The sequence below is a fragment of the Salminus brasiliensis genome, chromosome 22 (genome assembly GCF_030463535.1).
Source record: "Salminus brasiliensis chromosome 22, fSalBra1.hap2, whole genome shotgun sequence".
NCBI lineage: Eukaryota > Metazoa > Chordata > Actinopteri > Characiformes > Bryconidae > Salminus > Salminus brasiliensis.
This window is the reverse complement of record NC_132899.1, coordinates 30,926,424-30,945,279: the sequence shown is the minus strand read 5'-3', so window position 1 is coordinate 30,945,279 and position 18,856 is coordinate 30,926,424. Positions and strand designations below refer to the sequence as shown.

The 18,856-nt window shown below is 46.7% G+C and overlaps 4 protein-coding genes across 8 annotated transcripts in view; 1 reads left to right on the top strand and 3 right to left on the bottom strand.

Annotated features, from left to right (window-relative positions):
* The window catches only part of ccser2b (coiled-coil serine-rich protein 2b), a 75,737-nt gene extending 74,764 nt beyond the window's left edge, over positions 1 to 973 (bottom strand). For both annotated transcript variants that reach the window (XM_072666635.1, XM_072666636.1), the window contains exon 1: positions 483 to 973. The gene's annotated coding sequence lies outside the window, so the exon portion shown is untranslated. The remainder of the gene's footprint in view (positions 1 to 482) is intronic.
* A 2,088-nt stretch (positions 974 to 3,061) lies between these two features.
* On the bottom strand, positions 3,062 to 8,831 carry LOC140543893 (uncharacterized). The gene is made up of 5 exons (XM_072667195.1): positions 8,457 to 8,831; positions 7,679 to 7,847; positions 6,532 to 6,590; positions 6,211 to 6,313; positions 3,062 to 5,562 (listed from the first exon to the last, which is right to left on the bottom strand). Exons 1-5 carry the CDS (start codon positions 8,661 to 8,663, stop codon positions 4,553 to 4,555), a joined length of 1,548 nt encoding a protein of 515 aa, XP_072523296.1. The 5' UTR covers positions 8,664 to 8,831; the 3' UTR covers positions 3,062 to 4,552.
* A 900-nt stretch (positions 8,832 to 9,731) lies between these two features.
* On the top strand, positions 9,732 to 12,267 carry dnajc9 (DnaJ (Hsp40) homolog, subfamily C, member 9). 2 transcript variants are annotated; one of them, XM_072667458.1, is made up of 6 exons: positions 9,732 to 9,956; positions 10,158 to 10,333; positions 10,491 to 10,631; positions 10,714 to 10,968; positions 11,055 to 11,138; positions 11,807 to 12,267. In XM_072667458.1, exons 2-6 carry the CDS (start codon positions 10,160 to 10,162, stop codon positions 11,909 to 11,911), a joined length of 759 nt encoding a protein of 252 aa, XP_072523559.1. In that variant the 5' UTR covers positions 9,732 to 9,956; positions 10,158 to 10,159; the 3' UTR covers positions 11,912 to 12,267. The 2 variants fall into 2 exon arrangements, with proteins under 2 accessions (XP_072523559.1, XP_072523558.1); XM_072667457.1 differs by having other exon boundaries at positions 9,733 to 9,956; positions 10,155 to 10,333.
* A 112-nt stretch (positions 12,268 to 12,379) lies between these two features.
* nudt13 (nudix (nucleoside diphosphate linked moiety X)-type motif 13) lies at positions 12,380 to 18,445 on the bottom strand. Of its 3 annotated transcripts, none has more exons than XM_072667286.1 (9): positions 17,914 to 18,445; positions 17,650 to 17,761; positions 16,902 to 17,044; positions 15,836 to 15,943; positions 15,641 to 15,747; positions 15,425 to 15,550; positions 15,195 to 15,306; positions 14,040 to 14,194; positions 12,380 to 13,966 (listed from the first exon to the last, which is right to left on the bottom strand). In XM_072667286.1, exons 2-9 carry the CDS (start codon positions 17,724 to 17,726, stop codon positions 13,736 to 13,738), a joined length of 1,059 nt encoding a protein of 352 aa, XP_072523387.1. In that variant the 5' UTR covers positions 17,727 to 17,761; positions 17,914 to 18,445; the 3' UTR covers positions 12,380 to 13,735. The 3 variants fall into 3 exon arrangements, with proteins under 3 accessions (XP_072523387.1, XP_072523388.1, XP_072523386.1); XM_072667287.1 differs by having other exon boundaries at positions 17,952 to 18,445; XM_072667285.1 differs by lacking the exon at positions 17,914 to 18,445 and having other exon boundaries at positions 17,650 to 17,900.
* Positions 18,446 to 18,856: the final 411 nt, after the last annotated feature.

The window sequence follows — 18,856 nt, the reverse complement described above, 5'->3', positions numbered from 1 at the left end:
TGGATTAGATACAGGACAAAATATATATAAAGAGTTAAAATTATATAGAAATAATTTAGAATTTCAAGATAAACCATATAATTTTTAAGTGATGACTTATCTTGAAATGATGAATTATTAGAAAATGTAGTATATGAAATCAATATGAATGATCTGTGTACTGGAATAATCAATAATATCACCATCTTTAAACAGTATCTCAGATGTACATTTCCAGCTCCCATATTAATGACATTAATCTTAATGATATTAATCTCATTCTCATATTGAGTCAGCAGTTTATTTTTATACAGATATTAGAGTCAGATCATCAGTTTAAGATCCTGAAATAAAATATTGACAAACTGAACGTCGTGCATCTCCACCACGGACCCCCACAGACCCCCACAGACCACCTTTACCCACCGACTGAGCCCTTCTCCAGGCACCGAGCAGTGGACCACCACTAACCGAGGACCTACTGCTCCAGCCCGGCCACTTACCCTAAATCAATCCATCAAACGACCCGCTCGGAGCCACCGCAGCGACGCTGACCCGACCAGTCCTGGGAAGCAGATCAGGCGACCAGTCTCCGAGCCGGATCACCGGGTGACACGCCAGGAATAATGAGCGTGAGCCGCAGGAACGGCAGACCTCGCGGGCCGGCGGATCTGCAGGGGAGGACGGCGACGCGGCTAACCCGCTTTAGCTCCGGAGCTAACAGGCGACCGGGCGCAGGCTCTCCCTCGCGGCGCCGACAGCGAGGCCGAACCCGGCTGCGCTCTCACCAGACCTCCGCTACCGGCGAGTCCACCGCTCCCACCGCGGTCCTCTCCGGTTAAAAACGTCGGGTATTCACACCAAGCCGCGAAGGACGCGTTAAATCCGAGCTAATCACTTAAAGCTCGACGATATTTACCAATATTAATCAATAAACAGCGCTGTTATCGAAGCCCGAAACCGCAGCTGCTGCTGAAACCCAATCACAGCTGATACCGAGAATACACAACACACAGCAGCGCCCCCTAGCGCCCACCCTCAAATACAGCACACAGCAGCGCCCCCTAGCGCCCACCCTCAAATACAGCACACAGCAGCGCCCCCTAGCGCCCACCCTCAAATACAACACACAGCAGCGCCCCCTAGCGCCCACCCTCAAATACAACACACAGCAGCGCCCCCTAGCGCCCACCCTCAAATACAACACACAGCAGCGCCCCCTAGCGCCCACCCTCAAATACAACACACAGCAGCGCCCCCTAGCGCCCACCCTCAAATACAGCACACAGCAGCGCCCCCTAGCGCCCACCCTCAAATACAGCACACAGCAGCGCCCCCTAGCGCCCACCCTCAAATACAACACACAGCAGCGCCCCCTAGCGCCCACCCTCAAATACAACACACAGCAGCGCCCCCTAGCGCCCACCCTCAAATACAACACACAGCAGCGCCCCCTAGCGCCCACCCTCAAATACAACACACAGCAGCGCCCCCTAGCGCCCACCCTCAAATACAGCACACAGCAGCGCCCCCTAGCGCCCACCCTCAAATACAGCACACAGCAGCGCCCCCTAGCGCCCACCCTCAAATACAACACACAGCAGCGCCCCCTAGCGCCCACCCTCAAATACAACACACAGCAGCGCCCCCTAGCGCCCACCCTCAAATACAACACACAGCAGCGCCCCCTAGCGCCCACCCTCAAATACAACCCAAGCACTGTGCGCCCCCTAACGGCAGCAGTAAGGTACAACACACAACAACGCCCCTTCCTGACATTCTTAAATATATAAAAGCCCATTTACTGGCAGCTCTGAAATATCAGCCCATAAATCAGATAACAGTGAGCACACATTACCACAACCCTTCTTGTATACAGACCCACTGGCTAGAAGAGCATTGTAGATGAGGTCATGAGGCAGGAGTTCAGGAAAAAAGATGAATATCAATTAAAATGGTCAGTTTGCATAAAAATACCAATATGTAGGCCTAATTAATGCGGTTTAAAGAAACAGAAAGGAGAATTGGTCAGCATAAGAGCCACACCCATACATTCCCATCCCATCTCCCATACCTACACCTTTCCATCAACTTACGCCCATCCAAAAACCTACCCACCCATCCATTCCCATACCCACTCATCCTATCACCCATCTATATCCATACCTACCCATATCCACCCCATACCTTCCCATCAACTTACAGTCATTGCAATACCTACCCATCCACTCCCATCCCAGTATCGATTCACACCCATCCATCCTCATACCCACCCTACACCCATATCTACCCATTCCCACACCTATCCACCTCTATACCTACCCATCCACTCCCATCCCAGTACCCATTCACCCTCATACCCACCTTACATCCATATCTACCCATTCCCACACTTATCCACCTCTATCTTCCCATCTACTTACGCTCATCGCACTACCTACCCATCCACTCCCATCCAGTACCCATTCACCCTCATACCCACCTATATCCATACCTACCCATTCCTACACCTATCCACCTCTATACCTTCCCATCCACTTACGCTCATCGCACTACCTACCCTTCCTTCCCCATACCCGCTCATCACAGCCACCCATCCATATCCATACCTACCCAGTCATCCCAATCACCCACACCTATTCATTCCTATACTTCACACCACAGCCATCCCTGTGCCATCACCCATCCAGACCCTCTCTGATACCTAACACCCATCCCTACCCACTCATCCAATCACCCATCTATATCCATACCTACCCATTCATTTCCATCCCAACATCACCCATATCTACCCTTACCCATTCTGATGCCTTCCCATCCATTCCCGTCGTAGTACCCGTTCACCCACACCAATCCACATCCGTCCCAACGCCGTCATCCCGAGCCATACCTACCCATTTACACCAATCCTCACTTGACACTCACTCCGACATCCACCAAACCATACCCACCCCTACTCCTCATCCTTATTCCCGTACCTACACATCCATAAACATGCCCAGCCCACCCCCATTCCTCACACCTTCCCAATGACTGACCTCCAGTGTTCTCCTCCTCGTTAAGAACGAAAGAACCAAACCAGTCAGCAGATCATTTTTATTCAAAATCAAGAAACAGAAGACGCCGTTGTGAAGCACGGCCAGTGTGAACTTCACACAGTGTGAGCTAGAATCAGCCTGAGGAGGGAGGCGTCCCCCAACCCTTTACAGAGTTATACTGGAGACAGAACACATGAGCAGAGCGCAAGAGCTTTGTACTCATTACAAAAGCTTTGCTTTGGCCTCAAAAGCCGCCACCGCAGCAGGTCGCGAGTCTATTATGCTGCTTCGGGCCTGGCGTGGGGAGGTTCGTCAAAGGTAGTGTGTTCATCTTCCACCTTCCTTGTAATTACAGCAAAAATATATATATATATAGTTCTTTGGGTGAATCTGCCAAAAACATGAAATCAGGAAGTTCTTCAAAAATATTGTTTTATTAACATCGGTCAGAAACACCTTCTTTTCTTCTCTGTATTGGAGACTAACAGCACTAGTGCAGAACGCTAGGCCATGATCACCACCATGGCCAATTTCAGTCCGAGGCAGCAACGCTCTCATAGAAAACGAACCACTTCAGGTGACCTAAAAAACCTTCCCATGGACAGTTCCTTAGAGAATCAGGTGTACATGTGAACTTTAGGAATTAAAGAACCCCTGCACTATGTCTAGAACCCTTGAGAACTCAGGTTTGAGTGCCAATAGGACTACAGTTTGGTGTTTATGAACCTTAAAGTTAATAATTCAGTTCTACACTACCAATTTCCATCCTCTCTTTTATCCCATATAATTAAACAGGCAGATTAAGTCACTGCGTCTTTAATACTGAAATATGTAAATTGTGCCTTGTTTATTATCATCACATGAGGGTTCTTGAAACCTTCAACCCGCTAAACCCTGTACGTAAGCCCACACTTCCATACTATTATAAACGTAACACTTCCATAGGCCCTAAAATAGAACCCTGAGGCACGCCACAAACACCTCGCAAACGAAACGTCTATGCAATAGCTTTAGCTTCACGGTTAACAGAGGAATCATTAACTTAAAGGTTTAAGAGGTTAAAAGGCGTCCCATAGTTCACATGAACATGGTTCTTTAAGGAACCAAAAATGGTTCTTCTATGGCATCGCTTCGAGAACCTTTTGTGGCACCTTGTTTTGTCAAAATTCAGTGGTTAAGAGGCACGGAAAGTCGTTCCGAGTGAGTTTCCGAAACTTAAGAGTCTGAGTTGTTCAGGTTAAAGCTGATGGAGAAGCTATGTTTTAATACATTCGTGGTGGAGGGATACACGTAGGGCGACGTGAGGCAAAATAGACCCCAAAGAAAACGTAGCTGTCGTCCATCATGCCCATTCCATATACTCTCAGAATTCAGAAGACACTGGTAGGTTCACTGGAGCGATCGGACAGTAAATTAAGTGTCAGGTTTCTCCACTAGAACCATTTCAAGCCAAATTTCATTTCTCAACCACTGAATTCTGCAGCAATTTTGAGAAGACGGTGGTTTTCCCCTTCCCCTAAAGACTGAGCCTCGAGTCAAGCGTACACGCACTTGTGTAGCTTCAGGTTGCGCGGGTCGGCATAGCGCTTCCCGCACTTGTCACATATGTACTGCTTGCCACCTCCGTGGACGTGGCGCTTGTGCGTGCGCAGGTGGCTCCCCTGGCTGAAGCATTTGCCACAGTACTCGCAGCTGTACGGCTTCTCGCCAGTGTGGATCCTCTCGTGGAGCTTGAGACTGTTGGCGTTGTTGAACCACTTGTCGCAGTAGCCGCAGCCGAACGGCTTGAGGTCCGAGTGCGTGCGGCCGTGCGAGATGAGGCTGCTCTGCTGGCTGAAGCTCTTGCCGCACTCCTTGCAGGTGAACGGCTTCTCGCCGGTGTGAATGCGCTTGTGGATCTTGAGGTTGACCGCCTGCCGGAAGGTCTTCCCGCACAGGTCGCAGGCGTACGGCCGCGCGTCCGTGTGGATGCGCTCGTGGTTTCGCAGGTTGACGGCGTGCCGGAAGGCCTTGCCGCACTCCATGCAGGAGTGGGGCTTCTGTCCCGTGTGGATCAGCTGGTGGGTGAGGAGCGTCTTGGCCCGCGTGAAGCTCTTCCCGCACACAGAGCAGACGAAGCTCTTCTGGCCCGTGTGCGTCTGCTGGTGGCGCGCCAGGTTCTGGGCGATGTTGAACTTCTTGCCGCAGGCCTCACAGCCGAACGGCTTCTCGCCCGTGTGGATGATCTCGTGCGTCTTCAGGTGCGCCGCCTTGCCGAAGCACTTGCCGCACACTTTGCAGACGAAGGGCTTCTCGCCCGTGTGCACGCGGTGGTGGTCCACCAGGCTCTGCTTGTGGGCGAAGGCCTTGCCGCAGAGCACGCAGCCGAAGGGCTTCTCGCCCGTGTGGATGCGGTGGTGGGACTTCAAGTTGCTTAGGGTGGAGAAACTTCGTCCGCACTCTGTGCAGATGAAAGCTCGCCGTCCTCCGAAGCTCACGATGTCCTGACTGCCCTCGTTGCTCTCTTCCTGCGGTCGCCCTTCTCCTGAGGTCAGCTCCAAGTGACCTGCAGAATGCAAACACAGGACAAATACAGTAGTGAGGAATGAAGCACTGTGTGATGCACTCCAGGTCCCGTCAGCTCAGGTAGTCGTGTTTAGCGTGGCTAGTGGATATGGTCAATAACGGTCAAAGGGACATGAAACCAGGTTGGTAGACACCTCCTAGGTTCCTATTAAAGAACATGTTTGGCCAAAAGTCTAAGTAATTAGATCACTGATCCCAGGTTCAGTCAATCACCTAAGACAAGTCTGGTATCTGACGGGAGCTTTATTTAGTTTAGCATCAGAGATGCTAGGTTAACAATGCTAACAAACAAAGGACGTCACCAATCATTCATTTGGTGAATGGGTGTGGTTTAGAAGAGATTGGTGACCGCAAAAGCCCAGCGTTTGTTAGCATCGTTAGCCTAGCATCTTCCAAGCTAAACGAAAGAAACGCATATCAAATACCAAACATGTCCGGGCCGATTGACCGAATCTGGGCTCAGGGATCCATCACGGTCCTTCTATTTTTTCCCACCCAAACTTCTCCTTTAATACAAATTTTTGGACACAATAAAAGAACATCATTGGCCAGATGTGCTTAACGTGTGGATAAGGCCAACTCCTAGGTAAATACTCCATCTGAACCCCGCCCCCAAACCTAAATTTACCTGCAACAATGGACTTCAGGTCAATGTTCCCAAGTTCGTCTTTGATGGTCACAGCCAGGGTTAGCGGCGACTCGGGTCGCTGAGGTTCCTCCGTGTCTGCAGCCTGAGAGAACAACACATTTACTATTCAGGTCCTTAATCCTGCTCCTGGAGTCTCACTGTGCAACAACCGAGGAGACAGAGGACACAACAACCTTCCCACCTCCACCAAATTGGCCCCTCTTGCAGGCGGAGCTCAACAGCTTCACTGGAGAACCCTAGTTTCACCCCAAGCACCCCATAGCACCCCAAAATACAGCTGGGTGTTTTGTTGAACCTCACCTCGCTCTGTGTCCTCGCCTCCGAGCTCCTTCCACAGCCGTCATACGAATGTTCCTCCTCTAGGAGTCAAAAGTAAGAAAGTGTTAAGTACTGAGAACACTTCTCAGGGGGCGTGGCTCTTAAAGGGGGCGTTCCGGCCATAACGACTAACTAAGCCACTGGTATAGCATCAGTAAACACGCCTGTTCTCCTCTTTCGACGAAGCTGAAGAATCTCTGGAGCGAGATTTTCCCGTTTAAAGACTAGGGAACCCCCTCCTGATGATGTAACGTGAAGGTGGGAGGTACCTTTGGAACACTGCCAAAGCAATTCCCAGGCCTTCTTTAAATCAGGGGCGGGGAATTGAGGGCTGACAAATTAACCGTGTGGGAAACCGGCCCTACACTAACTTACGCTAGCTTGGCTCCATTTGTTAGCCTACAGCTGGGTGGCTAAACCAGCAGCCAGGATGTGGTGGTTGTGTATGTGGATGCATGTGAAATGCATGCTGGGTATTGTAGTGAGAGCACGGTGAGATGAAAGTGATATTCTTGAACACTTGATGCAGTACTGCTACCAAATACGACAGAAAATTTAAGGAACATGACTGATCACTGAGCCCAGATTCAGTGGATCAGCCAAGAACTGTTTGGTATTTGATGTGTGCTTCTTTAGCTAACAACAGGAGATGCTAGGCTAACATCGCTAACAAGCCCTGGACTCGGACTGTCACAAATATCCTCTTTGTAAATACACGGCAAAAAAACGTATTTTCTTCAAAAATCCATAGAAAGGCCGTGTAGAACTTAGCGAAATGATACAGATGCACAGACGAAACTGGTGACAGTCCAAGCCCAGCAATTGTTAGCAACATTAGCCTAGCATCTTCCAATCTTCTTTTGCTGTAAATTAAAGAACACCACATCAGATACCAAACCTGTCCTGGCCGATCGACTGCATCCGGAGTCAGCAATCGATCATGTTACTCAGAATCTTCTCCAAACTTCTCCTTTAAAAGCTTAGCCATGTTTTAGCCAGACTGCAGACTGCCCCTTTAATGACTCCTTTAGACACATTGTCTGGTTGGCTGAATACAGTGTGAACTTGTGATGGTAGCTTGTGAACGCTGCTCAGCACACCCTCAGGAACCCCTGCAGCGAGCCCTCACCCAGCTCTCCGACCGAGAGGATGTTCAGGATGCTCCCCGGATGCTGTGATCTCTTCCCTGAAAACGTCTTGCACTCCAGGTCCAGCAGAAACTTGGTCTCGTCCACAAGCTTGATGATCTTCCCCAGAGCCTCGTTGCCCAGGACCTCCATGACTGACGCAAACTTCTTCTGCAAGAAGGAAAAAGTCTCCATGAGCAAATCCCAGCCGTGGAGAGCGCTCTACTGATCGAGGCTCGCTTAAAGGGGAAGTCCACCGATTTTCCAAGACCACATCATTGGGGGGCTGAGATGTAAACAGTCAACCAGGTGTCAGGGTTTGGTGGTGGGGTGGTTCTCTGTAGAGACCACGACTCAGATATAGGCATTAACTCATTCACTACTGATAACACAGGCAAATCAGTTCCAGCCGGCTACACGTTTTTGGAGGGACTATTTTCTTGAACAACGTCCTTCGTGTATCCCTCCACCGTGAGTGGATTTTAACATGTTTTAGACCCAAAATCTTCTCAAATCCACGGTAAAACTGTGTCTCGGGCATCGGCCAGCATGTTCCTAATCTTTTGGGGTAAACAACTTTGTATGAGGGAGCTTTTAGAGAGGCATCACACTCCTCTGCTTCCATCACTTCCCATGCACCATCACCGCGGACGATTCTGGATGACTGTTTACATGTTTACTTAATTATGCATATAATAATTTATGCATTAGTCACTGCAATTTTGCATAATTAATATGTACATATAATATTCGCTAGCCGCGCGCCGAATAATCACATACCACCCTGTCCTCATTCTCCGCGTGCAGGAACAGAGGTGTTGTTGTTGTTTGCATGTTTGTTGTTGTTGTTGTTGTTGTGGTGGTGCTCGTGCTCGTGCTCTCGCTCTCGTCCCGCAGCAGCACCAGCGCGCTCATCTCCGCCACCGCCGCGCGGATCAGCGCCTCCAGCACCGCCGCCAGGTGCGCGTGCAGCGCCAGCACAGGCATCGGCGCTACCGCTATCAGTCAGCTAATCGATTAAAAAGCTGATCGACTGATAGGCTATTCCGATCGATCACACAGATCTGCCACGAACAGCAGCATAGCGAGCCGACAACACACCAAAGCTAGCCAGTGCTAGCTTGCTAGCTAACACTGCTAACAGCAGCGCGAGAAGTCGAGTCGCATCCGGGTCACGATGTCAAAATAAAAGCTCTGTTAAACCGTTATAAGAGTCTCTAAAAAAGGGCTCAAATAAGTAAATAAATAAATACATAAGTTTAAAAATATTTGTATTTTTTAAAGTATATTTTACTTGATAATTTTTTATTTGGACATCAACATGCATAAACAGAACAATTATTTTTAGAAATTTAAAAATAAATGTGTTCGCAGATCACAAGACAAGTTTAGTAATAATAATAGTATTATTACTAAAATAATAATAAAATAAAATGTATTATTACTAAAATAATAAAAATATTATTACTAAAATAATAATAAAATAAAATGTATTATTAATAAAATAAAAATATTATTACTAAAATAATAATCAAATAATACAAATATATTATTAACAAAATAATACTAATAAATAAATAAAGTGTTCGCAGATATTGAAAGATCACAAGATGTGTTTAGTAATAATAATAATAATAGTAAGTATTGCTACTAAAATAACAATAAAATAATAAAAATATTATTATTAATAAAATAATATAAATAAATAAAATATTCGCAGATATTGAAAGATCACAAGTTAAGTTTAGTAATAATAATAATAATAATAGTAAGTATTATTACTAAAATAATAAAATAAAAATATTATTACTGAAATAATAATAAAATAATACAAATATATTAATAATAAAATAATAAAAATAAATAAAGTGTTCATAGATATTGAAAGATCACAAGATTAGTTTAGTAATAATAATAGTAAGTATTATTACTATATAATAATAAAATAATAAAAATATTATTACTGAAATAATAATAAAATAATAAAAAGAAATAAATAAAGTGTTCGCAGATATTGAAAGATCACAAGATTAGTTTAGTAATAATAATAATAATAATAATAAGTATTATTATTAAACCCCAACGAAATAAACAACGTCCGCCTGCGGGGAGCGCTGCTGCGCCCAAACCGCCCCCGTACCTCAGCCTGGCCGGGAGAAGAAGAGCAGAAGGCGGCAAAGTGCGGAGACGGAGAGACGGAGAGACACAGACAGGAACACAGACCGAAACACAGACCGAAACACAGACCGAGGCTTTAGTCCCACTCTCAGTGATCAGCGGGTCAGTGTGTGTTTGAGTTCAGCCCTCCGAAGACGAAGCTGAAATTCGCTCCTTATCCGAACTGTCAGTTCCACCTTAAATCCAGAGGAATCGCTGCTCTGTTTAAGGTGGAACTGAGAGTTTGAGGAGGAGGAGGATGATGATGATGATGATGATGATGGCGGCTGCTTCATGTGTTTATCTCGCTCTTCCTTGCAGCAGTCATGGGTTTGCTGGAGCAGTGCGAGCAGCTGTTCAGCACCTCCAGCCTGTATGAGGTGCTGGGGGTCGAGAAGGGGGCGTCAGACGCCGAGGTGCGGCGCGGCTACTACAAGCTCTCCCTGCAGGTGCACCCTGACCGAGCCCCCGGAGACCAGCAGGCCACCACCAAGTTCCAGGTAAAGGCAGCTCACTCCAGCACTAGAGGAGGTTGAGGTTGTAGCGCTTGACCGGCCCAGCTCCGCCCACAGCAACCGTCGCTAGGTTAGACAAGCTTACGGTAAATTGACCAAATGCTACATAAGGGTGAGTTTCTGCATTGACCATGTCTGACAGGTCCTCGGAAAGGTCTACGCCGTGTTGAGCGACAAGGAGCAAAGGGCCGTGTATGACGAGCAGGGCATCGTGGACGAAGAGTCGGACTCCGTGGATCCAGACCGCGACTGGGAAGAGCACTGGAGGAGGCTGTTTCCTAAGGTCAGTCCTCTGCATGTACTCCTGAGCATCTGAGGATCTCGAATATGCTCAGATTCTGATCTCGGGAACTGTGTTGTGTCAGATCACGCTGCAGGACATCATGGACTTTGAGAAGCAGTACAAGGACTCTGACGAGGAGCTGCAGGACCTGAAGAGGCTCTACCTGCTTCACGAAGGGGACATGGACCGCATCATGGATTCGGCGCTGTGCTGCGAGCACGACGACGAGCCTCGCGTCCGGGAGATCCTGCAGCGCGCCGTCGAGGCCGAAGACGTACCTGCCTTCAAAGCTTTCACCCACGAGAACGTCAAGAAGAAGGCCAACCGCAAGAGGAAGGTCAGTGGTCATGCAGGCCAGTAGTTGTAGTAGTAGTAGTATTGGCTTGGGCGGTGTTTTTTACGTTGTTGCTCTGTGGCGTCCAGGCGAAAAAGGAGCAGCAGGAGGCGGAGGAGATGCGGAAAGAGATGGGACTGGACGCTGAGGACAGTCTCGTGGCCATGATCCAGGTTTGCACACACCTGCCTTCTTTAAGGGCATTAATAAGGAGTCTCCGCACTGATCTGTGTACCGTAGCCTCAGCTAATACACTGGGAGGAGCTGACTAGGTGATGGATCCAAATGAGTACCAGATCAGTACCAGTATATCTAATCTGGCATAGTTAGAAACCAAGATGCTGAGCTTGCAGTTTAGGTTTTGTCTTAAAATTGATGACCGAGCTGAATTCTATGGAATTACGTAAAGCTTTTGAGAGCTTGCCGTCGAAGTCCAAGCACTAAGCTCCATTATGGAGGGATGGGCAAATGTTTAAGAATGCACCGTGAAGTAGCCGAATGCATTCGTTAAAAGGAGTGTCCGCAAATATTCGTCCGTCTAGTGTAGGTGCCTCCATTGATGACGAAATCACCAGGAATTTCCCTATATGACGTAGTTGTGTAGCCCACTTTGGTCGCTGCACGAAAGCCTCTAATTGGCTCCTGATGCTGATTCCCATTTGTCACTAAGCCCCGCCTCTGGGATCATCCACCCTGAGAGCTATCTGAGGCTTTTTAGCTTCATACGCCACAGCAGTGACCTAAGGGAGCGTCAACGTCATGCTAGAATCACTGAGTGGACTACACTTCTCTTCAATGGTCATTTACTCACACGCTGGTCATTTTCCTCTCCCCCCTGCAGCAAAGACAGAAGTCCAAAGAGAAAGGATTCAACTCTCTCATCGCGGACCTGGAGGCCAAGTACTGCAAGAAGCCCTCAGCGGGGAAGAAGGGGGCCAAAAAGTGAAGGCTCGTTGTTCTTCATACCTGAACTGGAGAGATGTCTGCTGAATCTCAAAGTACTGGCTGACTGAGCTGACTGCCCCCCAATTCCTCCAGAGGAGTTCTTATACGGCCCATGTGCACTTTAGAGTGTTCATAAGGTGTTATCAAGCTTTAGGTTTACACGTGAGGCCCCGCTGACCACCATCTCCAGCTGTAGGACTGGGGTTTGCTTAACCGAGGGTGACCTCTTTCCCTGCTCTCATGCTTGGTTCGTCATGTATGAGCAGTTTGTAATGGGTTGTTGACCGTGGCACTTTTTTCCCCCCCACTGTTCTGGACCCCACGTGATTATTAAAATATGTTTTTCGTTATAAACTAGCTCATGGTGTCCACTTACCTTCTCCAACACTCGCCGATCTCCAAGCTAATCCTAGAGTAAACACATGTCAACAAGTTTGGCTTCTCGAACTGAGATTTATTAATCGTGGATTATTCATTTACAGTACAGTCGTGCAAATATTGGTTCTACGTAGACGCCCATTCTAGAGGTAGATGTACAGCCTCGCACCTAAAGCCATTCTGGGTTAGTCAGGAGATCTTTCCAAGTTACAGCTGCATGTTAAAAACTTCATGTCCAGTCAAGTGGTGGGCATCTCTACGGGGACAGAATTCAGATCTCTGTAGCCTACAGCAGGAGTACCCGGTCCTGGTCCTAGTCCAGAAGAAATGCCACACTGGACGCAGCGTTAGATTTTACTTTTAAGATTTTAGGATGAGAACTTTATGAATCTGAAAGCATGGCAGAACAGAAGGAGCCACCAGGGCTTACATGTACTGAGGTCAATACCCCCAGACACACCCTAAATACATACATCCATACATCCCCAGCTAATTCCGTTGCACAGAAAAGGTGAAGACCCACAGCTATGGGCGAACTCCTAACTTCCGACGAGTCCCGTTCAGCTCTGCTCTCGTTGGTTGACAGTCTTAAAGTCATGAGGTCAAAGTCCATGACCACGGTTTCCCAAAGGGGGCGCGACGTATGATCGGGGTGGCCCCGACCGCTATGGGAGGACTAAAGATAGGATTGTAGACGCCCCACGCTACAGGAAGATAAGCTGGGAAGACCATTGTTTACGGTCACCCTGAAGTCGGTAGGTGATCCAGGATAGTCGGGAAGAGCAAACTGGGCCCAGTTGTCTGTAGTGTGGGGTTCAATCCTGGTCCTAGAGAGCCACCCCCAATCTAACACCCCCGATCACACCTGATCCAGGTAATTAAGGCCTTTAGGAGTAGCTGCACATCAGAGTCAACTGTGTTGGATCTGTACTCTTCAGGGTGGTGGATCTCCAGGACCAGGATTGAGCAGCCCTGGACCAGGCACTAGGGAAAATAGATGGCCACTCGAACAACTGTGGCGAAGACTCACTGTTCTTGTCCAACTTTACAAGTAGCGTTAGCGTAGCTACATGAGACAGGGCTATAAGGCTATTGTCCTACGTCCTTAGGTATCCTTAGAACGATAAAAGGGACTGTTAGAAGGTTCAGAGGTTCAGAAACAATATAGATTACAGAAACCAAACGTTTTAAATAAGAGGTTAAAAGGCATCAAGAGGTAAAACAGCATCAGGACGGGGACGGGGGGCGTGGAATCATTACTGGTCTCTTTTAGCTTTATACTGACCCCCTGATCATACATCATGGACCCCTGTAGGTCCCTGGACCCCACTTTTTAAAAACCACAGCATTAGCCAACCTGCAAGGAGCATCCCAGGCACTTTCTTGCCTTACTAGCTTATTGAGCACCGTGTGAGGCTGGAGGAGATGCAGCAGTTGTGCAAAGGGTCTACTGCTCCACCTGCGTCCCATGTCGAGAGCCGTGGAGCTTCCTCTGAAGCTGTTGCTGGTCAGCCCACTCCTGGATGAGCCGGTTGGCGATGGCGACAGCAGGTGGCACCCAGAAGCCTGGAGGCTGGGCTCTGAAGTTTCGGGGGGGTCTCTTCATCTGCAGGGCGGCCAGGATCTCCTCCAGGCTACACCAGCGAGCGTCCTCCAGCTCCGCCTTGTCCAGACTCAACTGCGAATGGAAAGAAGTGAATAAAGTTCTGCTCCTAAAAAGGAAAGAAAGAAAAAAGTGGGAAATGCCTCACCTGTGTTTTGTCTGGGGTAACTGTGGCATGGCAGGCCACCATGAAGGAGCTCTGTGGGAAAGGCCAGTGCTGCGAGGCGGAGTACTGCAGCGTCTCCACCTCCAGCCCCACCTCCTCAGCCAGCTCCCGCCGGAGAGCCTCCTCCAGTGTTTCCCCTGAAAACACAAGCACCGCAGCGGTCTGTACTTGGGCCTGCTACAAGATTCACATGATTTTACTCCACAACAGAGCCGATTACAGTGCACCTGAGCAACAGCCTGGGCTACCATAGCAACCCCATAGAATACTATAGGAACTGCTTGGCCACACCACTTTCATTTAGCTTTGGTTTCTTAACTACAGACTATTTTAACTACTGAAGCTTATTTTCATAGAAAAACAATCTATATACCCAAATAACATTTATTCTATGTTCTATTTAAAAAAAATATTATATAGAATGAATTTGTTATAAATATATATATAAAAAAAATAAATAATATTTTTTAACAAATAAATAAATATATATATATATAATTTCTTTATTTATTTTATATGATTATTTTAAATGGTAAATATATATATATATATATATATATATATGTACACACACACAATTTGTCTTAAGTACAAAAATAGTTATGTTACAAAAATATTAGAATAATATATTTATGTTTATATTTTTATTCCTTTTTTGTAGGTATTTGTGAACCAAATAAAAATAATTATATATTATGTCATTTAAAAATATTATATATTAAATATTTGTTAAATAATTTTCAGCTCTAATATATATATATATATATATATATATATATATATATATATATATATATATATTTTGGTAGACCCAAATAGAGAATGGTGGGGGGGGTTAATATAATTATATTTTATATTCTCTCTATATATTTTTTGCGGACCTAAAAAACATATATGAACTTGTATCTAGTTTCTATATTTACTAGTTTCCAAATATACATTTTTAAATTCTGTATAACCATCTATATTTTTGTAGGCCTCTGTAATATTGCAGCAATAGCTGTTTAATAGCAGTTAACATCTTGTACGCATTATTAGCCGTGCAGCAGTTTGAGGGTAACGCATCCCTTTAGGCCTGTAACATCACTGCTCGGCGCTACAGCGCCTCCTGCTGAAGTGCTGCCATCAGTGACTCACCCAGGTCGCAGAAGCCTGCCAGCGCGCTGTACATGCCCGGCGGAAAGGAGCTCTGTCGGGCCAGCAGACACCTGCTCCCGTCGGACACCAGAACGATCACTACCGGCGCCATCTGCAGGCCAGCAGTACAGGTTAGAAACCCATCAAACTAATTCGGTTAAATTAGATTAAATTAATGTTGCCAACCAATCCGATCAGACAGGTTGGACTCTACCGCTGCCACCACTCACTTGGGGGTAGTAGGTGATGCCGCTGCCGGGACACACTCGTTGGCTGCCAGACTGGTTCCGGACCGTGGGCTGTCCGGTCGCGCTGCAGAAGCCATGCGTCTGATGCCACCGCAACAGGGCCTGACCCTGCGACACAGAGAAGGACGGCAGAGTCTCACACCTGCGTTCTGGACAGGCGAGGTGATCTCACTGATAACCCTTACGGGCAATACGCACCTTAGCCACCCACGAGGCGTCCGACCCCCTCAGCATTAAGAAGGCTTTCTGGAGGTCCATGAAACTGCCGCCACAGAGGTTCTCCACACCGTTCTGCTGCAGATCACCTGCGACCCAAATCCGAACAGTCATCACGACACCCAAGACAGTCCTCCTGAAATAACGGGCTCGTGTGCATGCTCCGAGCTCACCCACCCACGTCCAGGCAGAAGCAGGGCTCGTTCGCCTCGCCGCAGCCCATGAGGACGGCCTCGCTGACCAGCCGCTTGTCTCGTCCGAGCTTCTCCAGAATGTGTTCAACGGCTGAGAGGCAAGACAGGCGCAGACTTACAATTACGGCAGACTTACAATTATGTCCCGATCAGGGTATTTTGGCCTGAGTCTCTTAATGCCGAGTATCAGACGATTCTGATCTGATCCTGGTGGATCAGACAAGCTGCTGACTAATGGGTTCAGTAATCTATACAGTTTCTGTAATCAGACTTTCTGGACTGACTGATTTCATTTAGTCGGGACCTTTTTAAAATGACTGATTTATAGTGTTTAATATCTGATAATCCAGTCTGACCAATCAGCTAGCTCCCAGCTCCTTTACAACACTGCAGTCCGATCACCTCCTATGTGTGTGTAGTGGTACACACTCTGGACTGGTATCTGGGGTTGTTGGTCTACTGGTGTGTAATAACTGGTTTATAGTGGGTGAATAAACTGAGAAAGGCGAGCTCCGGTTCTGCGGTTCTCCCGCTGGTAAAACAGAGCGTTTCAGTGAGAGTTTTATAAAGGGTCAGATATTATGGTCTGTTTTCAGGTTCCACTGTAAAATAGCTCCACACTGCAGAACCTCAACTCCTTTATTTGCCTTCTGAGAACGTCCGCAGGGGCTGTAATGGCACCCTGAGGACACCAGATGGCGCTCCGTGAACACCGTGGTTAAAACAAGGACTCTGAGCTGGATTGGGATTAAAGTAGCCAGTACCAGATCCATTAAAATGTGCCTGGATTGGATGGGGATGTTCCTAAGTTGCAATAACGAAGGTGTTATAGGTCCTGAGGCCTAACACAGCCCTACCGCCACCACGTTAGAAATGCTGGTACTGTGCTCCTACAGTACAGGAATGCAGGAGTTTGCCGTTGTGTCCTTGAGTAAGTTCTGCGAAGGGTTTAAGGGTTTACATTTAGAGCTAATGGCTCTCGCGGTGGTTCTGTGATGCTCTAGAACCTCAGAAATGGTTTTAACACTGATCGATTGTGCCTCTTATACCTGAAGTCTTGAGACACGACGGCTGGCAGATGCCATCCTTGTTCTTATGAACCAGAGGGGCCAGCTTGTGGTAGAGCAGCAGGCTTCCAGTTTGGAGGGCTTTCCGACACGCGTCATCGTCCTCTTTCAGCTTCATCAGATATCTGCACACAGAGGGGCCACAGATATGACATAACTCAAGGGTCATGATGGCAACAAGCTCAGAGGAGCTTCTCTAAGAGGGCCAACGTTTATGAGCCATGGGATCATTTCGGGGAGTCGTGAAAATTGTCCACCACACAAATTACAGGACATTGGTTGCCATGTCATGCATATAACAAACAATGTCCTTTACTGTGCGTTATATTTATGGCTAAATAATCTAGAAAAAATCTAAGCCCACAGATTTCAATACACAAATATTATATTTGTCTTAAAATCAACGTGTACATCTTAAATTATTAATATAGTCTGGTAACATGGAAACAGTTGTAGAATAAACCTGCGAAATTGTAACCGGCTAAAATTGTAGCTTGACGCAACTTTTATTTTGTAAAATTTAAGGTGGAACCTCAACAACTGTCTACATGGCCATGCACAAATGCTTGTAATAGCACTTTTTAATGTGTTATTTTAATTAAAAACTCTTAATTAAATCAATTCAAGCTTAAAACATTAATTAGCTGATTTTTTTTTAATTTAGTGGACTCTTTCCATGGACTGGCTCTTTATGTTCTGGTGCATAAATGGGGGGGGGGGGGGGAGTGACCTTATTCGGGACACATAGGTGGACAAGCACAGAGGGGTCAACAGCTTCGGCTTGAACAGAGACCTCAGCGACTGCATTCTCCCTGAAACACACCGAAACACACCGGACGAACCTGAAAAACACACAAGCAGTCCAGTTACAACTGAACTGAACCGGTCCTCAGTAGCCATATCTGCATAACCTCTATTTCTCTATTTATTATTATTATAATTTTTAAAATTAATATTATTATTTTTACATCAAGTAAAGTTAGTTTAAACCCACTCTAAATTAAAAAAACAGCGTGCAGGAATATGCAGTACTGTGTTTTGAGCTCCTCCTGAGGTTTACGGAGCCACTGCTGACCACAGTCCAATATGTCCGCCACGGCTAAGTCTTTAAAAGCGGGTCTCGGTCCACTTTTCTCTAGTCAGGGCCCCCGATTAGTCCGTGTGTACGGCCTTTTACATTAAAGCAGCTAAACTGACGATTTTTAATAATAATAATAAAAAAATGAGTGAAGATTTAAGCCTCGCTGCTAGTTTTGTAGTCCGTCTCAGAAAACTACATGTCCCGTTTGAGCGAATCAGAAGCCGCTCTCTCATCCGGGTACTCTGGGTGGCTAACTCGCTACTTGTTTTTCTTCCCTTCGTCGTAAAGTTTCATCTCGCCGACCCGTCTAATGTGATCGAAATCCTCACAGATTATTAGTTTAGAGTTTATATAGTTCTAAAACTCATAAGAACCGAAGAATGTTGCTAAGGAACGGCTACGATAGCTAGCTAGTTAGCTAGCGAATGCTGCCGCTATCAATAGCTTCACCGGACAGAGAGAGAGAGTAAACAATGGGAGTTGTAGTTTTTAGCTCACGATTGAACTACAAAACGGTGAAAAACATGTTTACGTCTAAAATAATAAAATAAAAAATAAAGAAACAGCGTGAATTATGGATGTAACGTACAATCTAGAAGTCGGCGGCTAATTTTAAATCACAATTAAATTTAAATGTTAAATTCCCGCAATTATGTCGACCTCCGTCCAATCGTGTTAAAGCGGAAACAGCAATCAGTGTAAACGGAATGCTCTGATTTTTCACTTTTCCCTCATTAATACCAGAACTTTGCTCGCGTGCGTGTGTGTGTGACGTTTCCTACTTCTGTGCGCGCGCACACACTTTCTGTACTGTGCAACGTCTCCTAAAAGTTGCAGGAGGTTGAATTTCCCTTTT

Excerpts from the sequence above, each read along its gene's own strand:
- LOC140543893 (XM_072667195.1), bottom strand. The coding sequence starts at position 8,663 with ATGCCTGTGCTGGCGCTGCACGCGCACCTGGCGGCGGTGCTGGAGGCG. Across the intron at positions 6,591-7,678 it reads CCTCTCGGTCGGAGAGCTGG|AGGAGGAACATTCGTATGAC; the intron begins GTGAGGGCTCGC and ends TTTGACTCCTAG. Across the intron at positions 6,314-6,531 it reads AGGCGAGGACACAGAGCGAG|GCTGCAGACACGGAGGAACC; the intron begins GTGAGGTTCAAC and ends TTGTTCTCTCAG.
- dnajc9 (XM_072667458.1), top strand. The coding sequence starts at position 10,160 with ATGGGTTTGCTGGAGCAGTGCGAGCAGCTGTTCAGCACCTCCAGCCTG. Across the intron at positions 10,334-10,490 it reads AGGCCACCACCAAGTTCCAG|GTCCTCGGAAAGGTCTACGC; the intron begins GTAAAGGCAGCT and ends CATGTCTGACAG. Across the intron at positions 10,969-11,054 it reads AGGCCAACCGCAAGAGGAAG|GCGAAAAAGGAGCAGCAGGA; the intron begins GTCAGTGGTCAT and ends TGTGGCGTCCAG.
- nudt13 (XM_072667285.1), bottom strand. The coding sequence starts at position 17,819 with ATGGCTACTGAGGACCGGTTCAGTTCAGTTGTAACTGGACTGCTTGTG. Across the intron at positions 17,045-17,649 it reads ACCTATGTGTCCCGAATAAG|ATATCTGATGAAGCTGAAAG; the intron begins GTCACTCCCCCC and ends CTCTGTGTGCAG. Across the intron at positions 14,195-15,194 it reads GGCAGGCTTCTGCGACCTGG|GGGAAACACTGGAGGAGGCT; the intron begins GTGAGTCACTGA and ends TTGTGTTTTCAG.